The sequence below is a fragment of the Acartia tonsa genome, chromosome 9, assembly GCF_053477335.1.
Source record: "Acartia tonsa isolate MP-2025a chromosome 9, ASM5347733v1, whole genome shotgun sequence".
Taxonomy (NCBI): domain Eukaryota; kingdom Metazoa; phylum Arthropoda; class Copepoda; order Calanoida; family Acartiidae; genus Acartia; species Acartia tonsa.
In genome coordinates, this window is record NC_137268.1 from 8,979,529 (window position 1) to 8,997,832 (window position 18,304).

Consider the following 18,304-nt stretch of genomic DNA (forward strand, 5'->3'; position numbering starts at 1 on the left):
GGCTTACGTAAAATTAGTTGATAAGATTCCATTTAGGAAGAATTTATGCTTGCTTTCTATATCATACCTTACTATTATAGGAATCATCATGCACAGTTTGAATTTGTCATTATTGGGATGAAATAATAAATTTTACTGGCAAGTATTAAATTTATGTCAGCTGTGAAAGATAAAGTAGTAAGGTTTTTCTGTCTGAAGCTGAAGATTTTAATTATTACTAAACCGATTGAGTTCTCCATTTTAGGGAAGCTTCAAATAGGTCCCGGGGTGGTTTTAGGCTATTTAAATTTTTTGATTTAATTCTTGGGAAAATAAAGCCTATAGATGCTAGGGGCGCAGCCACTAGTCAAATAAAATTACTTTTACGTTTTAAGCTTAACAATTATACGTGACAAAGCCAAAGTGAAGCACCAATACAAGCATAATTCATATTAAATAATCTGTATTTCTACTCCACCTCCCAGTTAATTCAATTTTAATTCAATTTTAACAACGGTTTTCTAATTGTCTAAGAATAGATTGATGCTCTATTTTTATACCGAAGAGGGTTTCATTTGACCTTATCTAAGATAGTATAATAAACCCGTAATCCATAAATCGATATATTATTAATTGGATGTTGCACCAGATTTTCATGTCCTCTAAAAAAGTAATGCTCGCAGCTGGATAAAATAACAATATGCCCCTTTTGACCCATCCGATCTCCTCCTACTGGAGGAGCGAACTGACCAATAAATAAAGTCCATATTGGCAAGCTAAATTGACGATAAATTTTGCCCTGTCAATGTATTCATGCATATACAACATCCATAATCCATTTATCTAAAAATAGCAAAAGTTCCTTTGTCATGAAATACAGTAATATAACGGTCCAATTATAAGCTAGATTAAAGTTTTGTTACGTTGTTGAAATATTTTTAATACAAGAACAATTATCTCCATAAGTAGTTTAGGTAAAAATGGCGAATTAAATGAAAAGTTGTAAAAATTTTAATCATTTAATATTTTTGAAATTTGTAATATACATTATATTATAAAAATTTGTAATTTTTTTGTCTGAAGTTGGAGATTTTGTTAACTTTTGAAACAATTGGGTTCTCTATTTTAAGTAATATCAACAAAGATCTAGTGATAGTTTTATGCTATTTTTTCAGATCAAGTCTTGGGATGGTATCCTCTATTTTTCTAGCCTGTCTCTGACCCTAGATGCTAGGGACGCATTAAAAATCGCATATTTGCTTGTATAATATTAGAAGAAAGATACAGACGGACAATGCAAGTTATAGATTAGCTGCTCAACTATAAAAATACGTCAGGCAGGTAGATTGTTATCTCTTGCGAGAGAAAGAGAGAGAGATAGATGAATGGTTGGTGTGGTTGTGGTTTGAGGGGGGGGGGGGGTGAGTCAGGCAAAAAAGGGAAGAAGAACAATGGTTGTTGACATTGAAAAAAAGGGAGAGAGGGGAGCTTCTTTAACAAAAGTGGAAGGTAGTGGCGCGGCGGTCATTTGACCACTGGATAGAGTACGTACGAGTTGTGTGATGGAACTGTTTAAAAGAATCTTAAAAGTAACGAAAAATTTTTAACGTCATGTTATTTATGTTTATTATACAGTTTATTCAAAGTGAAGCTACAACAAGCCAAGGCTTGATTTTATGTGAAAGTTAAAATAATATTAGATATTATTGAAATAGTTATAATTTATAAAAATCTAAAATGAAATGGTTTGGTCATGGTAATAGAATCAGTGCCTATTATGATTACAAGCTCACACTTCAAGGTATAGGGTAAGTTACACTTTTATACTTTTCAAATATTATATCATATGAACATTAAATCTAGTGATTTCATTCTAGTACCTATTAAAAACTTTACTGTTCTTTTTTTACTCTATTTGAGCATAATTGTTTATCAAAATTAAAAAGAATGATTTTAAAGCCTAAATGACATGTAACTTGACAAAGTGTCTCAAAAATCAGCCATGTGACGTCATTAAAATGAGGGATTATCCATCGTTTTTTAGGGTTTTTCTTTTTCCCTTAACCTCTCATCTCCCTTATTTTATGACGTCACATGGCTGATTTTTGAGACACTTTGTCAAGTTAAAATAACATAATTTAGAATTTAAAAATAATGATATATAATATAGATGATTTAATGGTCTAAATCTCTTTGGATTTTACTATAGGCTGATATATATTAAGTTCTTCTTTGTCTTTTCTTTATTTTTTTGCTTTGAGGTCAATCTTAATTACCATTAATATTAGAACTGATAGGGTTGTACAAACAATCAGTATTCAAACTTTTCAACCAATTATTCTTATATAAACAGGGGATAATTTTGTTAATTATAATTGGTTGTGCACGTACATTAATTGAACGTCCCTATTTAAGATATCTGCTGTAATCATAATTATATACTAGGGGCTATGCGGCTGGCATCTAGGGGCTCTGTATTTAAAGATGCATGGAGGGCCTAGAAAAATAACTTAAAACCATCCCAAGACATAAATCTGAAAACAAAATAGCCTTTAACTATCACAGGACCTATGTGAGGCTAACCTAAAATAGTGAACCTAATAGGTTCAGTGGTTATTGAGATCTTAAGCTTAATAATAAAAATCATATTATTTCCAATAAAAGTATGATATGATATCTTTTCTAGGATTTCAAAAATAAATTTCCTATAAAGCTTCGAAACCGGTTAAAATCCGCAGGATTAGAACCGCATACTACAATACTGAAAAATCATGTATAGCATAGTATTACAGACAATTTTCTATGAACTATAAGATAAAAATCAGAAAATTAAGATCATTTTTGCTGGAACGGGCCTTCGGCCCTTCATTTCTAACAAAACTGGATTTAATTTTCATTATTCTAATATCCACGGAAAGCTGTCTATAATACGATGCGATAGACAACTTTTAAGTCTTTGATTTTAATCTTTTTTTAGATGGTCGGTGGCATACTTCATCCTTCTTTGGTTTATAATTACATCCAGGTATGCATTTTAAAGTCAAAATCAATTAAAATCTGCTGGGTTAAAGCCTGTTCTTGGCTATACTATACAATTATGAAACTTACAGTATCACAAACGTTTTTCCATAAATTTTAAGACAAAAAGCATAAAATCAATAGCAATTTTTTTAACTCTTGGGTCCAACAAAACTGGTTTAAATCTAACAATTTTTTTAATATCCGTGGAAAGCTGTTTATAATACGATGAGATACTGATAAGTAACTATTTCAGTGCGGCTTCCAAACCAATTAATATCTGTTGGATTAGAACTGGTTTTGAGCCACATTGCAAGACTATGTATCGTACATTGTATTATAGATAATTTTTCGTAAATAAAAAAATGAAAAACTAGAATCACTCCAATACTATATGGTATTTTACTATTCGCGTATTTTGATGCGATAAATAACTATTAAACATTATTTTTAATGTATAAGACCTTTTAAATGTTAAATATTTATTTTAATGTAGATAAAAAGTTTATTTTTAAAGACATACGACTTTAAAACCATAAAGCAAAACTTTCATTCAGAGATTTATTGACCATACCCACCAAAATTAAATTCTTTTTTTCTCAGATCTTAAGCTTGTTTGATTTATATTAATTTTAATTGTTATAACTTCTGTACATAATTATGACATAATTTTTATTGTTTAGGCGAAGGCGATTACATACTTTTGCCTATGGTAGCATATCCTTGTTTTCTGGAGCTCTCTTATCCATAGGTAAGTAAGTGTCCAGGAGGGGGGGGGGGGGGGGGTTAAAGATAATTTTCCAAAGGAGGGAGGGAAGGAACATTGGACTTTAAATTATTATGGTATCCAAAGTTTTATAAAACACTGTCTTATATTGTTGAATTTTGGTTTCTTGGTTCCTAAGTAGACCGTAGTAGTGTTCAAAATTTCCAACCATCAAATTTAATATACAGAAGGGGGTTATTTTTTTATCATCATTGGGGATAAGCTTACATTTATCACTTATAATCACTAAGTCATTTTTTTGTGAATTTATAAATGGTATCGGGAGTAGGATAAAAATCTTTGTTAGGTTTTATCATTCACTAGCGGCTAATCCCCCCCCCCCCCCATTGCATCTAGGAGATCTCTATTTGAAGGGACAGAGGTGAAAGAAAATAGCTTATAAAACCGTACTATATTATACAATAGGATAATAATTTAAGGTATCCAGGATTCTAACTGGATGACTGGTACAGGTGAACTGAAGGGTTCCTACTCCAGGTGGACAGAAATGAAACATGGACATTCAGGTATGGAATATTGTTTATACTGTGTAGTGGTCACTATATAGTTGTCTTATACCTCTGCTTAATCCTTCTTGGGATGGTTTATAACAAAGCTGGTCCAGATCTTTATAGTGGGTCCAAAAGCATTTACATCCCAACTATTGCAGACATCCAAAACATTGTTCTAAAAAAGCTTCGCTTTTAAAAGTCTTAAATGTGCATGATAATGAGTCGCGCATGTTTTGAGCAAAGGCATTCCCCTAATTACTTACAATTAAAATCGTGCTTTTGACAAAGCAGTTCATTTAAAAAAATATATGATGTTGATTTCCCTGTGGCTTACAGGCGGCCTAGGCACCTATTCACCTTCTCTATGTTCTCTTTCTTTCTATCTAACTTTTGTCAGTCCATTCGTTTAAAGATATCTGTTTACACATGTCATAGCTATCGGCCATTTTTCAGGGAAGTTGTATATAGGTTTAGAAAAAAATTACATGTCCAAAGACTAAAAAACTTTTTTTGCCCTTACAACACAATTTTTTTCTTTAGAAATGTTAGTACAGTCTGATTTAACTGTTCATATTGGACTAAGAAGTATGAATGTTACATTTGCATCAAAAAAAGAAGGTAAATATCTTTTAAATGCGAAGCTTTTCTTTAATAAGGGTCGGCCCGTCCGTACGTCAGTAACGGTTAGCTCTTTTCTTTAATTTATGCATGTTAGAATTGTCCTATCGATTTTAAACTTTGCACGATGATTCCTATAGCAGTTAGGTACGAGTTAGAAAGCGAAGCAACTCTATAATATCTATAAGATAAAATACTTAAAATTAATAACGGTTTTGTTAGCCGTGGCTTTCCTATATAGGACCCGAATATAGAGACGATTCGCTTAAAATACTTCACCTTGTTGTCCTAGGAATCATTGTTTAAAACAAAGATAAAGAGAACATATTTTAAAATATGTTGTCAAAACCCAAGAATGTTTTGAAAGGACTTACGGACATTCTGGTTACTATTATGAACAGTTACAGTAATCATCTTAAAAGTTTGGAATTGGTAGGACAATTCTAACATGTATAAAGAAATACTAAGAGCTATCCTAATATGATCTCTAATTGTAGAACAGCTTTGCTTTTAAAATTAAAAAGCCAAAAGTTTGCATAAACTAAGCTTCAAAACTTTACTAACCAAAAGATCGGATCAACTGCAGCTCACAGTAAAATATTCCTGGTAACGAATATTTCCAAAAATCTATGAATTTTAAAGGCTGCTAGCTGCCAAACGGCTTAACGTACAGATCATACCCGCACACCGTTTTAAGCGGTATAAGAAGGCTTACAAATAATCTGGAATAGCTATAAATCAATAACGCACAATTATCTCGCAGTGCAGAGAAATGCGCGAAAAAGACATATTTTACGCGTTTTTGCTTCAGTGAAGCTTTCCCTGTGCATCATTGGATCTTAACTATTCCAGATTATTTGATGGTTTCTTATGCCGCTTAAAACGGTGTGCGGGCATGATCTGTACATTCAGCCGTTTGGTAGCTATAGCAGCTTTTAAAATTCATAGATTTTTTAAAAATATTCGTTACCAGGAATATTTTACTGTCAACTGCAGTTGATCCAAAAGATCTAAGTTTAAAATAAAATTATGAACTAACTTTTTAATTAGTTTAAAATAACCACTTCCTTTGGGTATTCAGGTTTTAAAAAATCATAATAAAACTTCTTTTAATTTTACTAGCGGCTTCGCCCCTAGCCTCTAGGGGCTTCGCCCTATATAGTTTTGGGAAGTCAACCCTCCTTAATAGAAATATTCAAAAAAATATTCTTTGTTTAATTACTCTGTGGTAAAATTAAACCCAGGTTGTGCCTTTAAGCACAAAAATTTTAATTTGTACAAATTAAACCCAGGTTGTTTGCCGTATACACAAAAATTTCAATTCGTAAAAATCAGACCTAGGTTGTTCGCATACACAAAAATTAAAATTAAAAATAAAATATTTTGATTTTTTTTTCGGGGGGGGGGGGGATTCATGGGGGCTTCGCCCAATGTTGCAGTGGGGTTTTCCAACCCCAATTACTGGTTTTTGTTTTTAAAAAATTTAAAAAAAAATTTTGGAAGTGGGGATTTTTTGTTATTTTTTGGGGGGTTGGGGTGTCCCACCCCCCAAGAAAATAGCTTAAAACCACCATAGGACCAGTAGGTATATTCCCAGATGGGTAGAGCCCAATTTGATCAGCAGTTACTGAGATTTTACAAAAAAATGTAAAAAAAAAATTTGGGGGGTTGGGGGTGTCCCACCCCCCAAGAAAATAGCCTAAAACCACCACAGGACCAGTAGGTATATTCCCTGAAGAGTAGAATCCGATCAGTTCAGTGGTTACCGAGATCTTAAGGGACAGACAGACAGACGGACAGACAGACGGACAGACGGTCAGACGGACAGACATCAAGATACTTTGTATTATAGATGTTAACAAGGATAAAAACATTCATAAAAAGTAAGTTCTAAAATCAAACGGAAGGACAAACGAAAGTTAACACTTGAAGAGTGTCCGAACCTGGAAATTAGATAAAGTAGTTTTTTATAGGGGGTATCCAAGGACGTCCAAACTTTTTCGAGAAATGTGGGATTTGTACAGGTTTGAGAGGGTTGATTTAATGCAATACAAATTATAGGGGCAAAATGCTGGATTTTAAAGTTTGAGTGGTAAGTTTGGACTATGGAGGTGTCAATGCCCCTTTAGAACTGAATTTTAAAATGCCAGACTTATTCTTTTTCACCTTCTAAAGGTTTCACAATCCCCTGGTGAAACGCTTAACTTTGCACGCCAATCTATAATGCAAAGTAGCTTGATGTCCATCTGTCTGTCCGTCTGTTTGTCCGTCTGTCCCTTAAAATCTCGGTAACCACTGAACCGATCGGATTCTACTCTTCAGGGAATATACCTACTGGTCCTGTGGTGGTTTTAGGCTATTTTCTTGGGGGGGGGGGGGGACACCCCCAATATTTTATTTCTTGCGTAGGTACCTAATTTTCCACAATTTATTTTTCTTATAGGGAAGTTAGTTCACATAAAACTACTGGTGGCAGCACCACTAGTACTTAATTTTTTAAAATTTCCTCTTGGGGCAACGCCCCTAGAGGCTAGGGGCAAAGCCGCTAGTAACTTTATAAGACAATAAAAAGTGTATTTTATCTAATAAATTTCAATTACAGACTTATTACCATAATTGTAAAAGTGTGGTGTTTTTATAATTGACAATTTTATTTTAGGCTCAATGGTATTTTACTACAATGAGGCCATGCTCTTTCAAAAAGGATACGGATCTTCTGAAATGCGAATAGCCCTGGAGAAAGGTAATCTCATGAATCGAATTTATGATAATTTAGTTATGCACCAGATTTTCATGTACTCTGATAAAGTTATACTAGCAGCTAGCTGGCTCCTCATCAAACCCCCTTTTCCCCATTACCTCCCTTCCTACTGGATAAACGAACTTACCAATAAATATTAGCAAGCTAAATTGACGACAAATTGTCCCATGTCACTCTATCCACATATATCCAATATTCATTAACCTCATGAATTTGTGGGAGTTGGCCCCGACTTAGCCTCGGGGGTTCGTAATTACGGTTGAAGGCTGGGTAATTCAACAACAACATAATAAATTAAATGGAGGGATATTTACTACGGCTGCTCCCGTAGCTCAATAAAATAACATAGATCTGGAGATGCGAAGCTACACTTTAGCTGGGTAGCTTCACTAAGTTCCAACAATTTAATATTTTTCATTATGGTATGCTTGAAACAATTTATTAGATAATACTTCATGTATGGCGTCGAAACCGATTAATATCAGCTGGATTAGAACCTGTTATAAGCTTTACTGAAAAATTATACATTTTAACATAGACAATTTCTTTCATATCTTTAATATTATTACCATTTTTGGCTTCGGGGCTAACAAAGCTGTGCTTGATCTAATCATTTGTGAATTTATTAACCGCGAAAAGCTGTCTATAATACGATACGATAAATAAATTTTCTTCCATAATAGTGTTGTCATTTTTCTTTCTTTCTAGGATTACCAAACCCCATATTGAGTGTAATGGAGTTTATATTAGAGAACAGCTGCGCTCCTTCGTTTGAAAGGGTAAATATTAAATTTTGTTATCGCTAGGCTGCTCAATAATTAACGAGCCAAGCCAAAGATATATAATTTAGAAGCTGTATGATAAAATATTTATGTTAAAATTATCACGCAACCTTACAATAGTAATTTTTTTTGTTAATTTAGTGCTTAAGAAATAGTTCCTACTTTTGCTATAACAATTAAATTTGAAAGATGGGGAATGCTTTGGCTCTTCAAAGGCAATAATCATTGACAATTACATGGCATTTTGTTATTTGTTGCCTATTTTCTTTTACTTTTTTCTTATAATTAAAATTGCCCCTATTCCTTAGGTTCCCCTAGAGGCCTCTAGGGGAGATGCAAATAAATTGAAAAAAAAAATACAGAACATAACTAAAAAAATGAAATTATCCAGAAACTTTTACTCTCTTATAGAATTATCCTTAATTATATTAACATCATATGTCCAAATTCTGACAGTAATATGTCTTGTATGTTCACACAGGGAGGGAGGGGACATTGGGCTGTTTATTACACTAGTCCCCAGAGTTTCATAATAATGTTTTTTTTATTCGTTAGCTTAACAACTTTGGGAACTTCTATTTAATTTTGATCGCTTGGTTCTACAACTAATTGTATTCTACAGAAATGGTTTAGTCTTTTTGTGTATAATCGTTGGAAATGTACATAAATTTTTTGTCCCTTTAGATCTCTGATTTTCAGAAGCACAACTACTCTAAAACTAGTAACGTCCATTATATATTCAAGAATCCAATATTTTGTTTATCTCACATAAAGTTTCTGCTGAGCGCTGATAACACCCCATCTTTTTTTGTAGAAATAAATTAAACATAAGAGAACTTAAGTTTTTTTGATGACGGGGCCTTAAATTTCGGTGCCATAACCCTGCCGGGCTGCCCAGTACCCAATAAAACCCAACCTGACATAAAGTAATAAAGAAGCAAATGCAAAACAACAACTTTCTCTTTTTTTTAAAATTTTTAAATACTAATACTGGTACTAAATAATGCCTGTATTAAAATTGAAACTAGAGTGTTTAGTTTTGTCTTTTCACTACTGCGCTACTTATGACCATGCTCAACCTTGTATTTATCCTTCTTATATTTTATTCATTTTCTAACTCAGTATTATCAAATATTAATCAAATAAAATAATAAATTATGAAGGAGATAAAGAATTTGATTCTAAATAAAACTATTACATCCAATATAAAAAGCTTTTAAACTTCGTAGCGGTTCTATAACTGGTTATGACTTACATATCTATCTTGTTCATTGAAAGAGCCATTTTAATTAACCTTTAATTTTGTGAATAATTGTCTATGTGAAAGAAAATAATATTTTCTTAGATCCATCGCCCTATGTGTAATCAAGATAAACATCTAGAGAGAAAAAAATCATCAGGGACTAGGGACAACCAAGGTGTGGGGTGAAGGGGGTGTTTACCCCCCCCCCAACCCCCCCAAACTTCAAAACTTCTCATTTTACCCCCTCTAAATAAAGAGGTTAGTTTTCTTGTGACCCTGCGAAGGGAGGGGGGGGGGGGGGAGGGACTATACCTTCAGTGCCTAACTCTGTGGGGCTACTCAGTACCTAATATAATCTGAGTCAACAAACAAAAGAAAAATCCCCCCCCCCCCTCTTTTTTTAAAATAAGAGTTATCAGGACTGAAGATGGTATTTTTAGCGATAACTAACTAGCCTTATCGTTGGGTTCTAACCCTGAAAGAGGCTTATCCTTATTGGGTATACTATCCCTTTATAATTATATATGGGATTTTATACCTTACTGAACCTAACCTAACATAAAAATTATCAAAATTTTGATTGCTGTCAACATTCAAAGAGCATTACTGACCAAACTTAAGATAAGTAAAATGTCTTCTAATGTTTGTACAATTAGATTATTACAATGCAATAATTCATACCTAATCCCTGTGCTATGAGATCTTCAAAACAGTCAAACTCAATTTAGTTTAATATGATTGGTAAATCAAGTAAGACAACATCCATAAAAGCGGGGTTAATAAATACCAAATTCATACCTATTAACCATATATTTAAAGAGTTAAGACAATGACTGATAAATTGATGTACTCTAATGTTAATAGACAAAGTTACCCCTTCTGTTGGTTGCAATTATTGGTTCAAACGTTTGGACACGCAACTTAATAAACCAACCAGTCAAAATCCATTAAAAGTCCATAAAGATTTTTACCTAACAAACAAGAAAACAACACTATAAAACTTTGGAGACTAGTGTAATAAACAGCATATTGTCTCCTCTCTCTTTGCATAACCTATTCTTTTGTATAAATTCTTAACAAATTTGAAATAACAAGTGAAATAATAATAATAGTATAATGTCAATTATGGCAAGGCAAAAAACTGTTTTTAAAGTTTAACAACCACGGTTTGTAAATTAAGAGTAGCTGCTCTTGTGAACATTAATATATTTGCCATAAGTTTAATTAACAACATTATACGTTGTTCTTTCGACTGTCCCAATATATATACTCTTATTATGGAAAATCTTCGCTTTTTTGCTAAAACAAAGATATCCTAAAATAATCTATATTTTATTTGAAGAGAATTATATTGAAGTGATCCTAAGTGTATTACTTCAATATTAGTAATGTAGGTAGGCAAATAAAACACAAAAACAATTGGGTAGTTTCTTATTTTGGTCAGATCATCATTTTTTGTGATAGATATTTATCACTTCGTTTTATAGACAGCTTTCCGCGGTTAGTAAAATGAAATAATATAAGATTAAGTCTAGTTTTAATGTATTGATTTGATTATTTTAAAATTCCTTTTAAAAACTGTCTACAATACAAAACGAAACATAGTTTTTGCTCTAATACAGCTGACATGAATAGTTTTGAAGATATATTTGATAAAGTTTAATACAGAATTGTTATCACCCTTCAGAAGAATATAGCCTAAACAAAATTAATTTTAAGGACGCTTACAATTGAAGTAGTAAAGATTTTGACAGACTGGCTGACATTGGTAACATGTAGAATTACTACGGTAATAATTACTCTAAAAATATCTGTTAACATTTATTTAAATTATTTTTTTAGGCTGGTTATTTGACACATGTGTTTTTGGTGGCTGCTCTAGTTGTTTGGTGCGTTAACCAGGTAAATATTTAGTTACAATACCTGCAATATTCCAACGACGAAATTAATTTGAAAAAAATCACGAAACTTATACTTGATTCTTAGCTGACGTTGGGGGCAACACTTAGTAAGATTAACCACTAAGTATTATTTTAGATTCATTTCGCTTGTTAGCTATACATTATTAATGGCAATGTTGTCCATTTCATCCTTTGTTTGAGAATGACTGAGACAAAAAAAATCATCTCAATACTTGGTGCTTTAAATAAAAGTGGGTAGGAAGTATTATACCCCCCTCTCATTATTATTATTGAAATAAATTAGTAATAACGTTTTTTTAACCATTGTGAGGACCCTAACTCTGCGGGGACTATTTCTGCGATGCATTATACCTGCGATACACAATATAACCTAACCTAACATGACCTAATGTAAAAAAACACGAAAAAATGACCCACATTCTTATTTTAAATATTTTTTAGTCAAAAAAAAAGAATGTTCTAATTACGTATCTTATTATCTAAGAAAAAGGGAATTATTGTCACTTATCCATCTCATAAAAATGAAAATATAGAAGGGTATTTAATTTTGACTTAAGATAAAAAAAGGATTTAGATTTGTTATAAAAATATATAGAATATAGAACAAACTCCTAAAAGTAATTTTAAGGTTTATTTAAATTCAAACTAAAAATTCGTTAATATCAAAGATCACATAGTTATATAGTCAAAGAATAGTTACTTATCGCATCATATTATAGATACCTTTCCACGGATATTAAAATAAAAATAATATAAGAATAAAACCAGTTTTGTTAACCACGAGGGGACGAAGGCCCGAGATAATAAATCTGATTTGGATCTTGTCTTTGAGACGATGCTATACATAATATTTCAGTATGTCTGAGAACTGGTTATAATCCATCGGATATTAATCGGGTTCGAAGTCATACTGGAATAGTTATTTCTCGTATCGTATTATAAACGGCTTTCCGCGGATATAGACTGTACAATTATAAGATTAAAACTAGTTTTTTTAGCCCCGTGGTGCCGTGATTGTGCATTTCTATATTCGTAGAAAACTGGATATAATACGATGCTAGACATAGTTTTTTCGTATTCATGAGAACCGGTTCCTATCCACCGGATTCTAATGAATACGAGAAAACTTATTCCCATTTTTACCTGAGATGCCAATTATTTCTTGGAATTTTCAACAGTATGGGATAATAGTTCTTAAATATATGTAAATAGTTGAAAAAGGACATAATTCTTTGGCTTTGAATTATAATTGGGAGATCCATTTAATTTTTATTACCGAAGCTTTGTCTGTCTGTCCGTCCATAACACTATGAGACAAATGTGATTTTCTCATTAATGCGCTGAATTGTTAAAAGGAGATTCATGAGCACACAGTTGTATAATATTTACTTGGTCCGTCAGTCTGTCGGTAATGCTACAAACATGAAAGATTATAAAAAACCTGAAAGGTTTTGTGAATTATTCTTGCTTAGGTGACTTGTGGATGTTGCCAGCCTTATAGAAACTATTAATTGTTCCCCTCTCCTAATTTGAAGATGAAAAGCATGGATCTTAAGGGATAAGACAATTTCCAATAAATTGATATACATGATATACAATGATGATGCAACAAAATTACCCCATCTTTAGATTACAATTAGTGGTTGAAAAGTTTGAACACTCAACTTAATGATCCAACCAATCAATATTCACTTTGGTCCCCAAAGTTGATGAGCCAACGAATAAGAAAACGTTATTACAATTTTTGGGACCAGTGTAATAAACAGCCCATTGTCCCCTCTCTCTCTGTTATGTTATCCTTTCCTGCTCTTAGTTTGAAGATGAAAAGACTTGCACAAATCCTTAAATAATCTCCACCATTCCTGCCAACTAACAAACTGCAAGGATATGGAGACATGTTCTTGGAAACAAATTCTAGTTGCCAATCTAGCTAGGTCTTATATGTGTGTCCCAGGGAGGGAGGGGATATTAGACTGGTTATTACACTAGTCCCAAAAGTTTATAATAACCTTTTCTTCTTATTTGCTGGCTCAACAGCCTTGGGGACTTTTTCTAAATTTGATTGGTTGGATTATTAGGTTGAGTGTCCAAACGTTTCAACCAATGATTGTAATCTACTGAAGGGTTAATTTTGTGTATCTGCAATGGTATTGGGGATGCATATCAAATTTTCGGGCATTGTCTTATCTCTTTAGATCCCTGAGTTGAGTATGTCCAAAAATATCTCAGAATGTTAATTACAATTTTTTGAGGAGGACTGTTTTACTGGTCCGTTGCATGTTTTTTACTTTCAAAAAGAGAAATTAACACTCCTAAAAGCAAGCAAAAATTACATACCGTCAAACCTAAAAAATATTTTTTTTTTACAATTATTTAATATTATTATAAATTAATTGATTCTTTATTAGAAAATTAATTTTAAGTAAAGATAGCCAGTGAAAAAAATCTTTTTTTTTATTTATTATAGAATATGATTAATTTAAATTAAAATTTAAATAATTAACGGTTTAGATCTGGCAGAATTTTACACAATAAAGTTAAAAAACAAATAACTCGTAATACGTCCCTGTTTCAGAGATATCTATTGACATACTCTCTATTTTAGATAATCTACATCATGATTCCCCCGTTGTCAGTGACCATATCAATGTTGAACGGCTGTTGGATTCTCATCACAGTCCTCAATTACAGCATGATGATTCAGAAACTTGAATTTGTCATCTATGTTGAAGGTAAAGTAATTTATAGAGTCCTCAATTTTATTTTTAAAAAGGGCCTTACCATTGATCTAAAGCTACAGACAAACACACAAAAAAATCTTGACATTCTGTTACTTTCATAACATGATTACTATATTGCAGTTTTTTTAAATACTTTTTTGTCTTGATATATGTTTGTTTTTATTGTTACGCTCCAAGTTTTACAACCAAGTTATTACGCTTGTTCGCTCAAAAATGTTTGTACTTTGTTGAATTTTGATTCGTTGGATCCAAACTAATTGAGTCAAAACTTTAACCATTTTTTTAAGGACACACAAAATGACTAAATTTTTAAAGATCAGATTCTAACTTAATCAGAAACAAAAAAGTGCAATTATTTGATTATATTATTATTCTAGGTGCCAAAGTAGATGTATATCTTGGAAGATCTGTCCTATTCTTGCTCTTTTCATCCTTGTTTCAACTTATGCCTTCTTTCTTAGGTAAGCTTTATATATTCATTTTACTGTAAGTTAAAAATAATGCTAAGGGTTCAGACTCGATTAATATCCGTTGGATTAGGACCGGTTCTTCGCAATACTGAAAAATCAAATATCGTATTATATTACATAAAATTTTCGACTAATACCTAAATAAGAAAAAGTATAAGATTAATACCAGTTTTGTTTACCTGGGCCTAACTATCCAATAAGTAACTTTCAATAGTTAGGCATTATTCACCAAACGAGGTTATCCTATTTTGTAGTAAGTCATACAAATCATGGAGTTAGGAGGAAGGGACAGTTTAGTTTGCTGTAAATTACATTGGTACCCAAAGTTTTACTATCACGTTATGTTATTGCTGGCTCTAAAACTTTTTCTTTTATCGAGTTTTGATTGATCTAAAGCAGATAAGTTTTGATGAGCAGAAAAGTTATAGGCAAATCTGTATGTAGATGCTGTAGGTATATATTTGTAAAATGTTTAAACCACAAAGTTAAAGGTTCTTTTTATTTTCAGTGTTTATGAAGCTAGTCCCTAAGACCTCATTTGAGGTTGACTTTGGAACTCCTTGGGACCGTCAATACGTGCTGGACCACCAGAAGAACAGACTTACAACGGGAAAGACAGAGAAGGATCACTGTGGTAATTCACAAGAAGAAGCAGTCACCACTTTTTACAGCCACAAAAGTGTTAATTCTGAAACTACAGATATTGATTTTTCAAATAAAAATGGTGATCTTAAAAGTAAAGAACTAATTACAGAATTAAAATTATTGCAGAAATTTAAAAGTAGTTCTGAACTTGCAGACTCTCAAACTGATTGTAATGAGAGTCATAAAAGCATCCATGATAACTCAATTAGTGTGTGTAAAGATAAACTTAAAAATGAAAACTTAAATCACAGTGATGTCAGAAAAGAGCACGATTCTATCATTATCCATAAAGATAACCCTTTTAATATATCAATAAAAGTAACAGCATGTGATAACCCCGCCTTTGAGCATGATACTGAAACCCATAGTCAAATTGTCATAGATCCACAGAGGCCAAGCCACGTGACTAGGCTACGCTTGGGTTCAGATCAGCTGAGTGAACTGGAAGGTCAGGAGCTGAGTGCTGATCCTGTGATACCAGACACGTTGTTGTCAGCTTATGATCCTTCTATTGTATCGTCGACGCCAGCTGCAAAAGATGAGAATATCTTTGTGATTCCAGGTAATATCATTGTTTTTTAAATATACGAAAATGTTCTCCAGTAAGATTTGAAATTTGGCATGGCAGTCCAAAGTGAAATTGCGAAGGAACAATGGCGAAATTAGACAATTTTGAATTATTTACACTTTTGTTGGGTAGTTACTTGTTTTTAAATAAAAAAGGAAAATTTTGTAAGAAAAAAATACCTAAATTTGTTTCAAATGATTCAAAATTGTCTAATTTGACAAAAAAACGTATAAAAATGGCGGGAAACGTTGGTTTTTTTTTTTTTGGCAAGAGTTGCGTTTCCACTGACGTTTTTTAAAGGTTCCTCCACGTTATACCAAATTTGATAAACATAACTTCGCCTGTTTGTCCACCCACGATTTTTTGTGCTTCGCTACTTATGGATGTTGTCATCCTTTTGTTTTCTCTTTACATTTAATTGTTTCTTAAATACGTGATTTTCATGAAAGGGGACATGGGCTATATTTAAATCTCCCCTCAGGGCGGGGACCCTGTCCCGATTTTATAATATGTCTTTGAAATCAGCTAATAGCGTCGAAAATATAAACTCATACGAGTCACTACAAATAAACAAAAATCAATTTGCTAGAAGACGAAAAAGGTTTCTGCGACTTTGAACAGGTAGTTGTTTGGATTATATATCCAAACTAATAAATTTATTACCATAAATTATATGTTTTAGGAGTGGAAAGTCTTAGAACGTCAGGCAGAAGCCTTTTCCAGCCTCCAACCCAACCACTCAAATCTCCAACCTCCATCATACTCGAGTCAGAGGTCAAACAAAAGAAGAAATTGTTTCGGCCGAGAGTCAATTCTGTTAACGCCGTTAGTAGACTTGTAAAGGTCGAACAAAGGCAGAAGCAGATAAAGTCGCCGCTACATGGCTTTGTAAATCCAATTTTAAACGTTGCTCCATCTACAAATTTAATGCTAAAGCCAAGGGCTAAAAGTTTTAGTTAATACTTCAAAAAATTTATTTGTATATATATTAATTAAATAGAAATGTTTTTAATGCTTTAATTAGTCATTTTGTAGTATCTTATAACCAATTAAACCTGTATATATAATTAAGAATGTGAAGCTACTCTATATCTCATTTTGTTTATATTAAACAGGCTCATAATGTTGTTTTAAAGTATATCACTATATATATGAAAAATAAAATCATTTTTTTATATTTTTTTCCCGATCAAAATATACTGAACTTATTATATCTAATTTTTATAATTTCTATAGGCAAGGCAATATTTTGTGATATTTACAAATATATTATTTTAATATGCGCGACTTTTGAACAAAGAAAAATAAATGATATAGATTAAACTTAATTAAATAATTTTTAGTAGCGAATCTACTCTATAAGTCTTTGCGTCTTTTTGTCTTGATTGTTACGATGAATCAACAGATTGTATTAGAAGTGAAGTAAAATGAAAACTCGTATTTTGATAAACCATTTTCCATTATAGTTAAAAACCTTCCTAAGACTTATGATACACATGATCTATGATCGGAAAGGCGAACCTTATCAGCCTAGCAGTTAGCGGATCCTTAAGTACACATAGACATCTTAAGTACACAACACATAGACTTATATATTAGGATTAATATAATAGAACTGTGGACAGCTTCTTTTCTACCCATTATGCCTCTTATAAACAAGGATGACAACATCCATAAGTAGCGAAGCTCAAAAATTATGAATGGATATCGGGAAAAATTACTATTAATCGATATAGCACCGCAATTTATAGACAAATCCTAATGAAACTTGATAAAAATATGTAGTATATGATCATATTTAATCCCTGATAATTTCAGCCGCAAATCCTTAATAGGAATCGAGAAAACCAAAGAAAACCTAAAAAAAATCTAGGAATTGATCTTGTACCCCAATTAATAGAAAATTATGAATGGATATCGGGAAAAATTACTATTAATCGATATAGCACCGCAATTTATAGACAAATCTTAATGAAACTTGATAAAAATATGTAGTATATGATCATATTCAATCCCTGATAATTTCAGCCACAAATCCTGAATAGGAATCGAGAAAACCAAAGAAAACCTAAAAATCTAGGAATTGATCTTGTACCCCAATTAATAGAAAAACCATAATAAAAATTAAAGAAAATGTTTAGAATGTAAATTTAAGCAATCCCTGAAAATTTCAGCCTATTATCTTAAAAAGGAGAAGAGAAAATTATGAAAATATGAAAATCTATGAATCGATCTAGCACCCCAAACAACAGACAGATTGACATCACAATGTATAGATT

The 18,304-nt window shown here is 32.2% G+C and overlaps 2 protein-coding genes across 4 annotated transcripts in view; both read left to right on the forward strand.

Annotated features, from left to right (window-relative positions):
- Positions 1-18,304, forward strand: part of LOC145328169 (uncharacterized) — a 183,478-nt gene that overhangs the window by 127,873 nt on the left and 37,301 nt on the right. The window lies entirely within an intron of this gene.
- On the forward strand, positions 1,408-17,345 carry LOC145328157 (uncharacterized). Of its 2 annotated transcripts, none has more exons than XM_080171740.1 (12): positions 1,408-1,787; positions 2,957-3,004; positions 3,681-3,748; positions 4,204-4,290; positions 4,816-4,893; positions 7,553-7,636; positions 8,363-8,433; positions 11,522-11,581; positions 14,207-14,333; positions 14,720-14,803; positions 15,321-16,019; positions 16,708-17,345. In XM_080171740.1, exons 1-12 carry the CDS (start codon positions 1,717-1,719, stop codon positions 16,983-16,985), a joined length of 1,755 nt encoding a protein of 584 aa, XP_080027866.1. In that variant the 5' UTR covers positions 1,408-1,716; the 3' UTR covers positions 16,986-17,345. The 2 variants fall into 2 exon arrangements, with proteins under 2 accessions (XP_080027866.1, XP_080027867.1); XM_080171741.1 differs by having other exon boundaries at positions 1,500-1,780.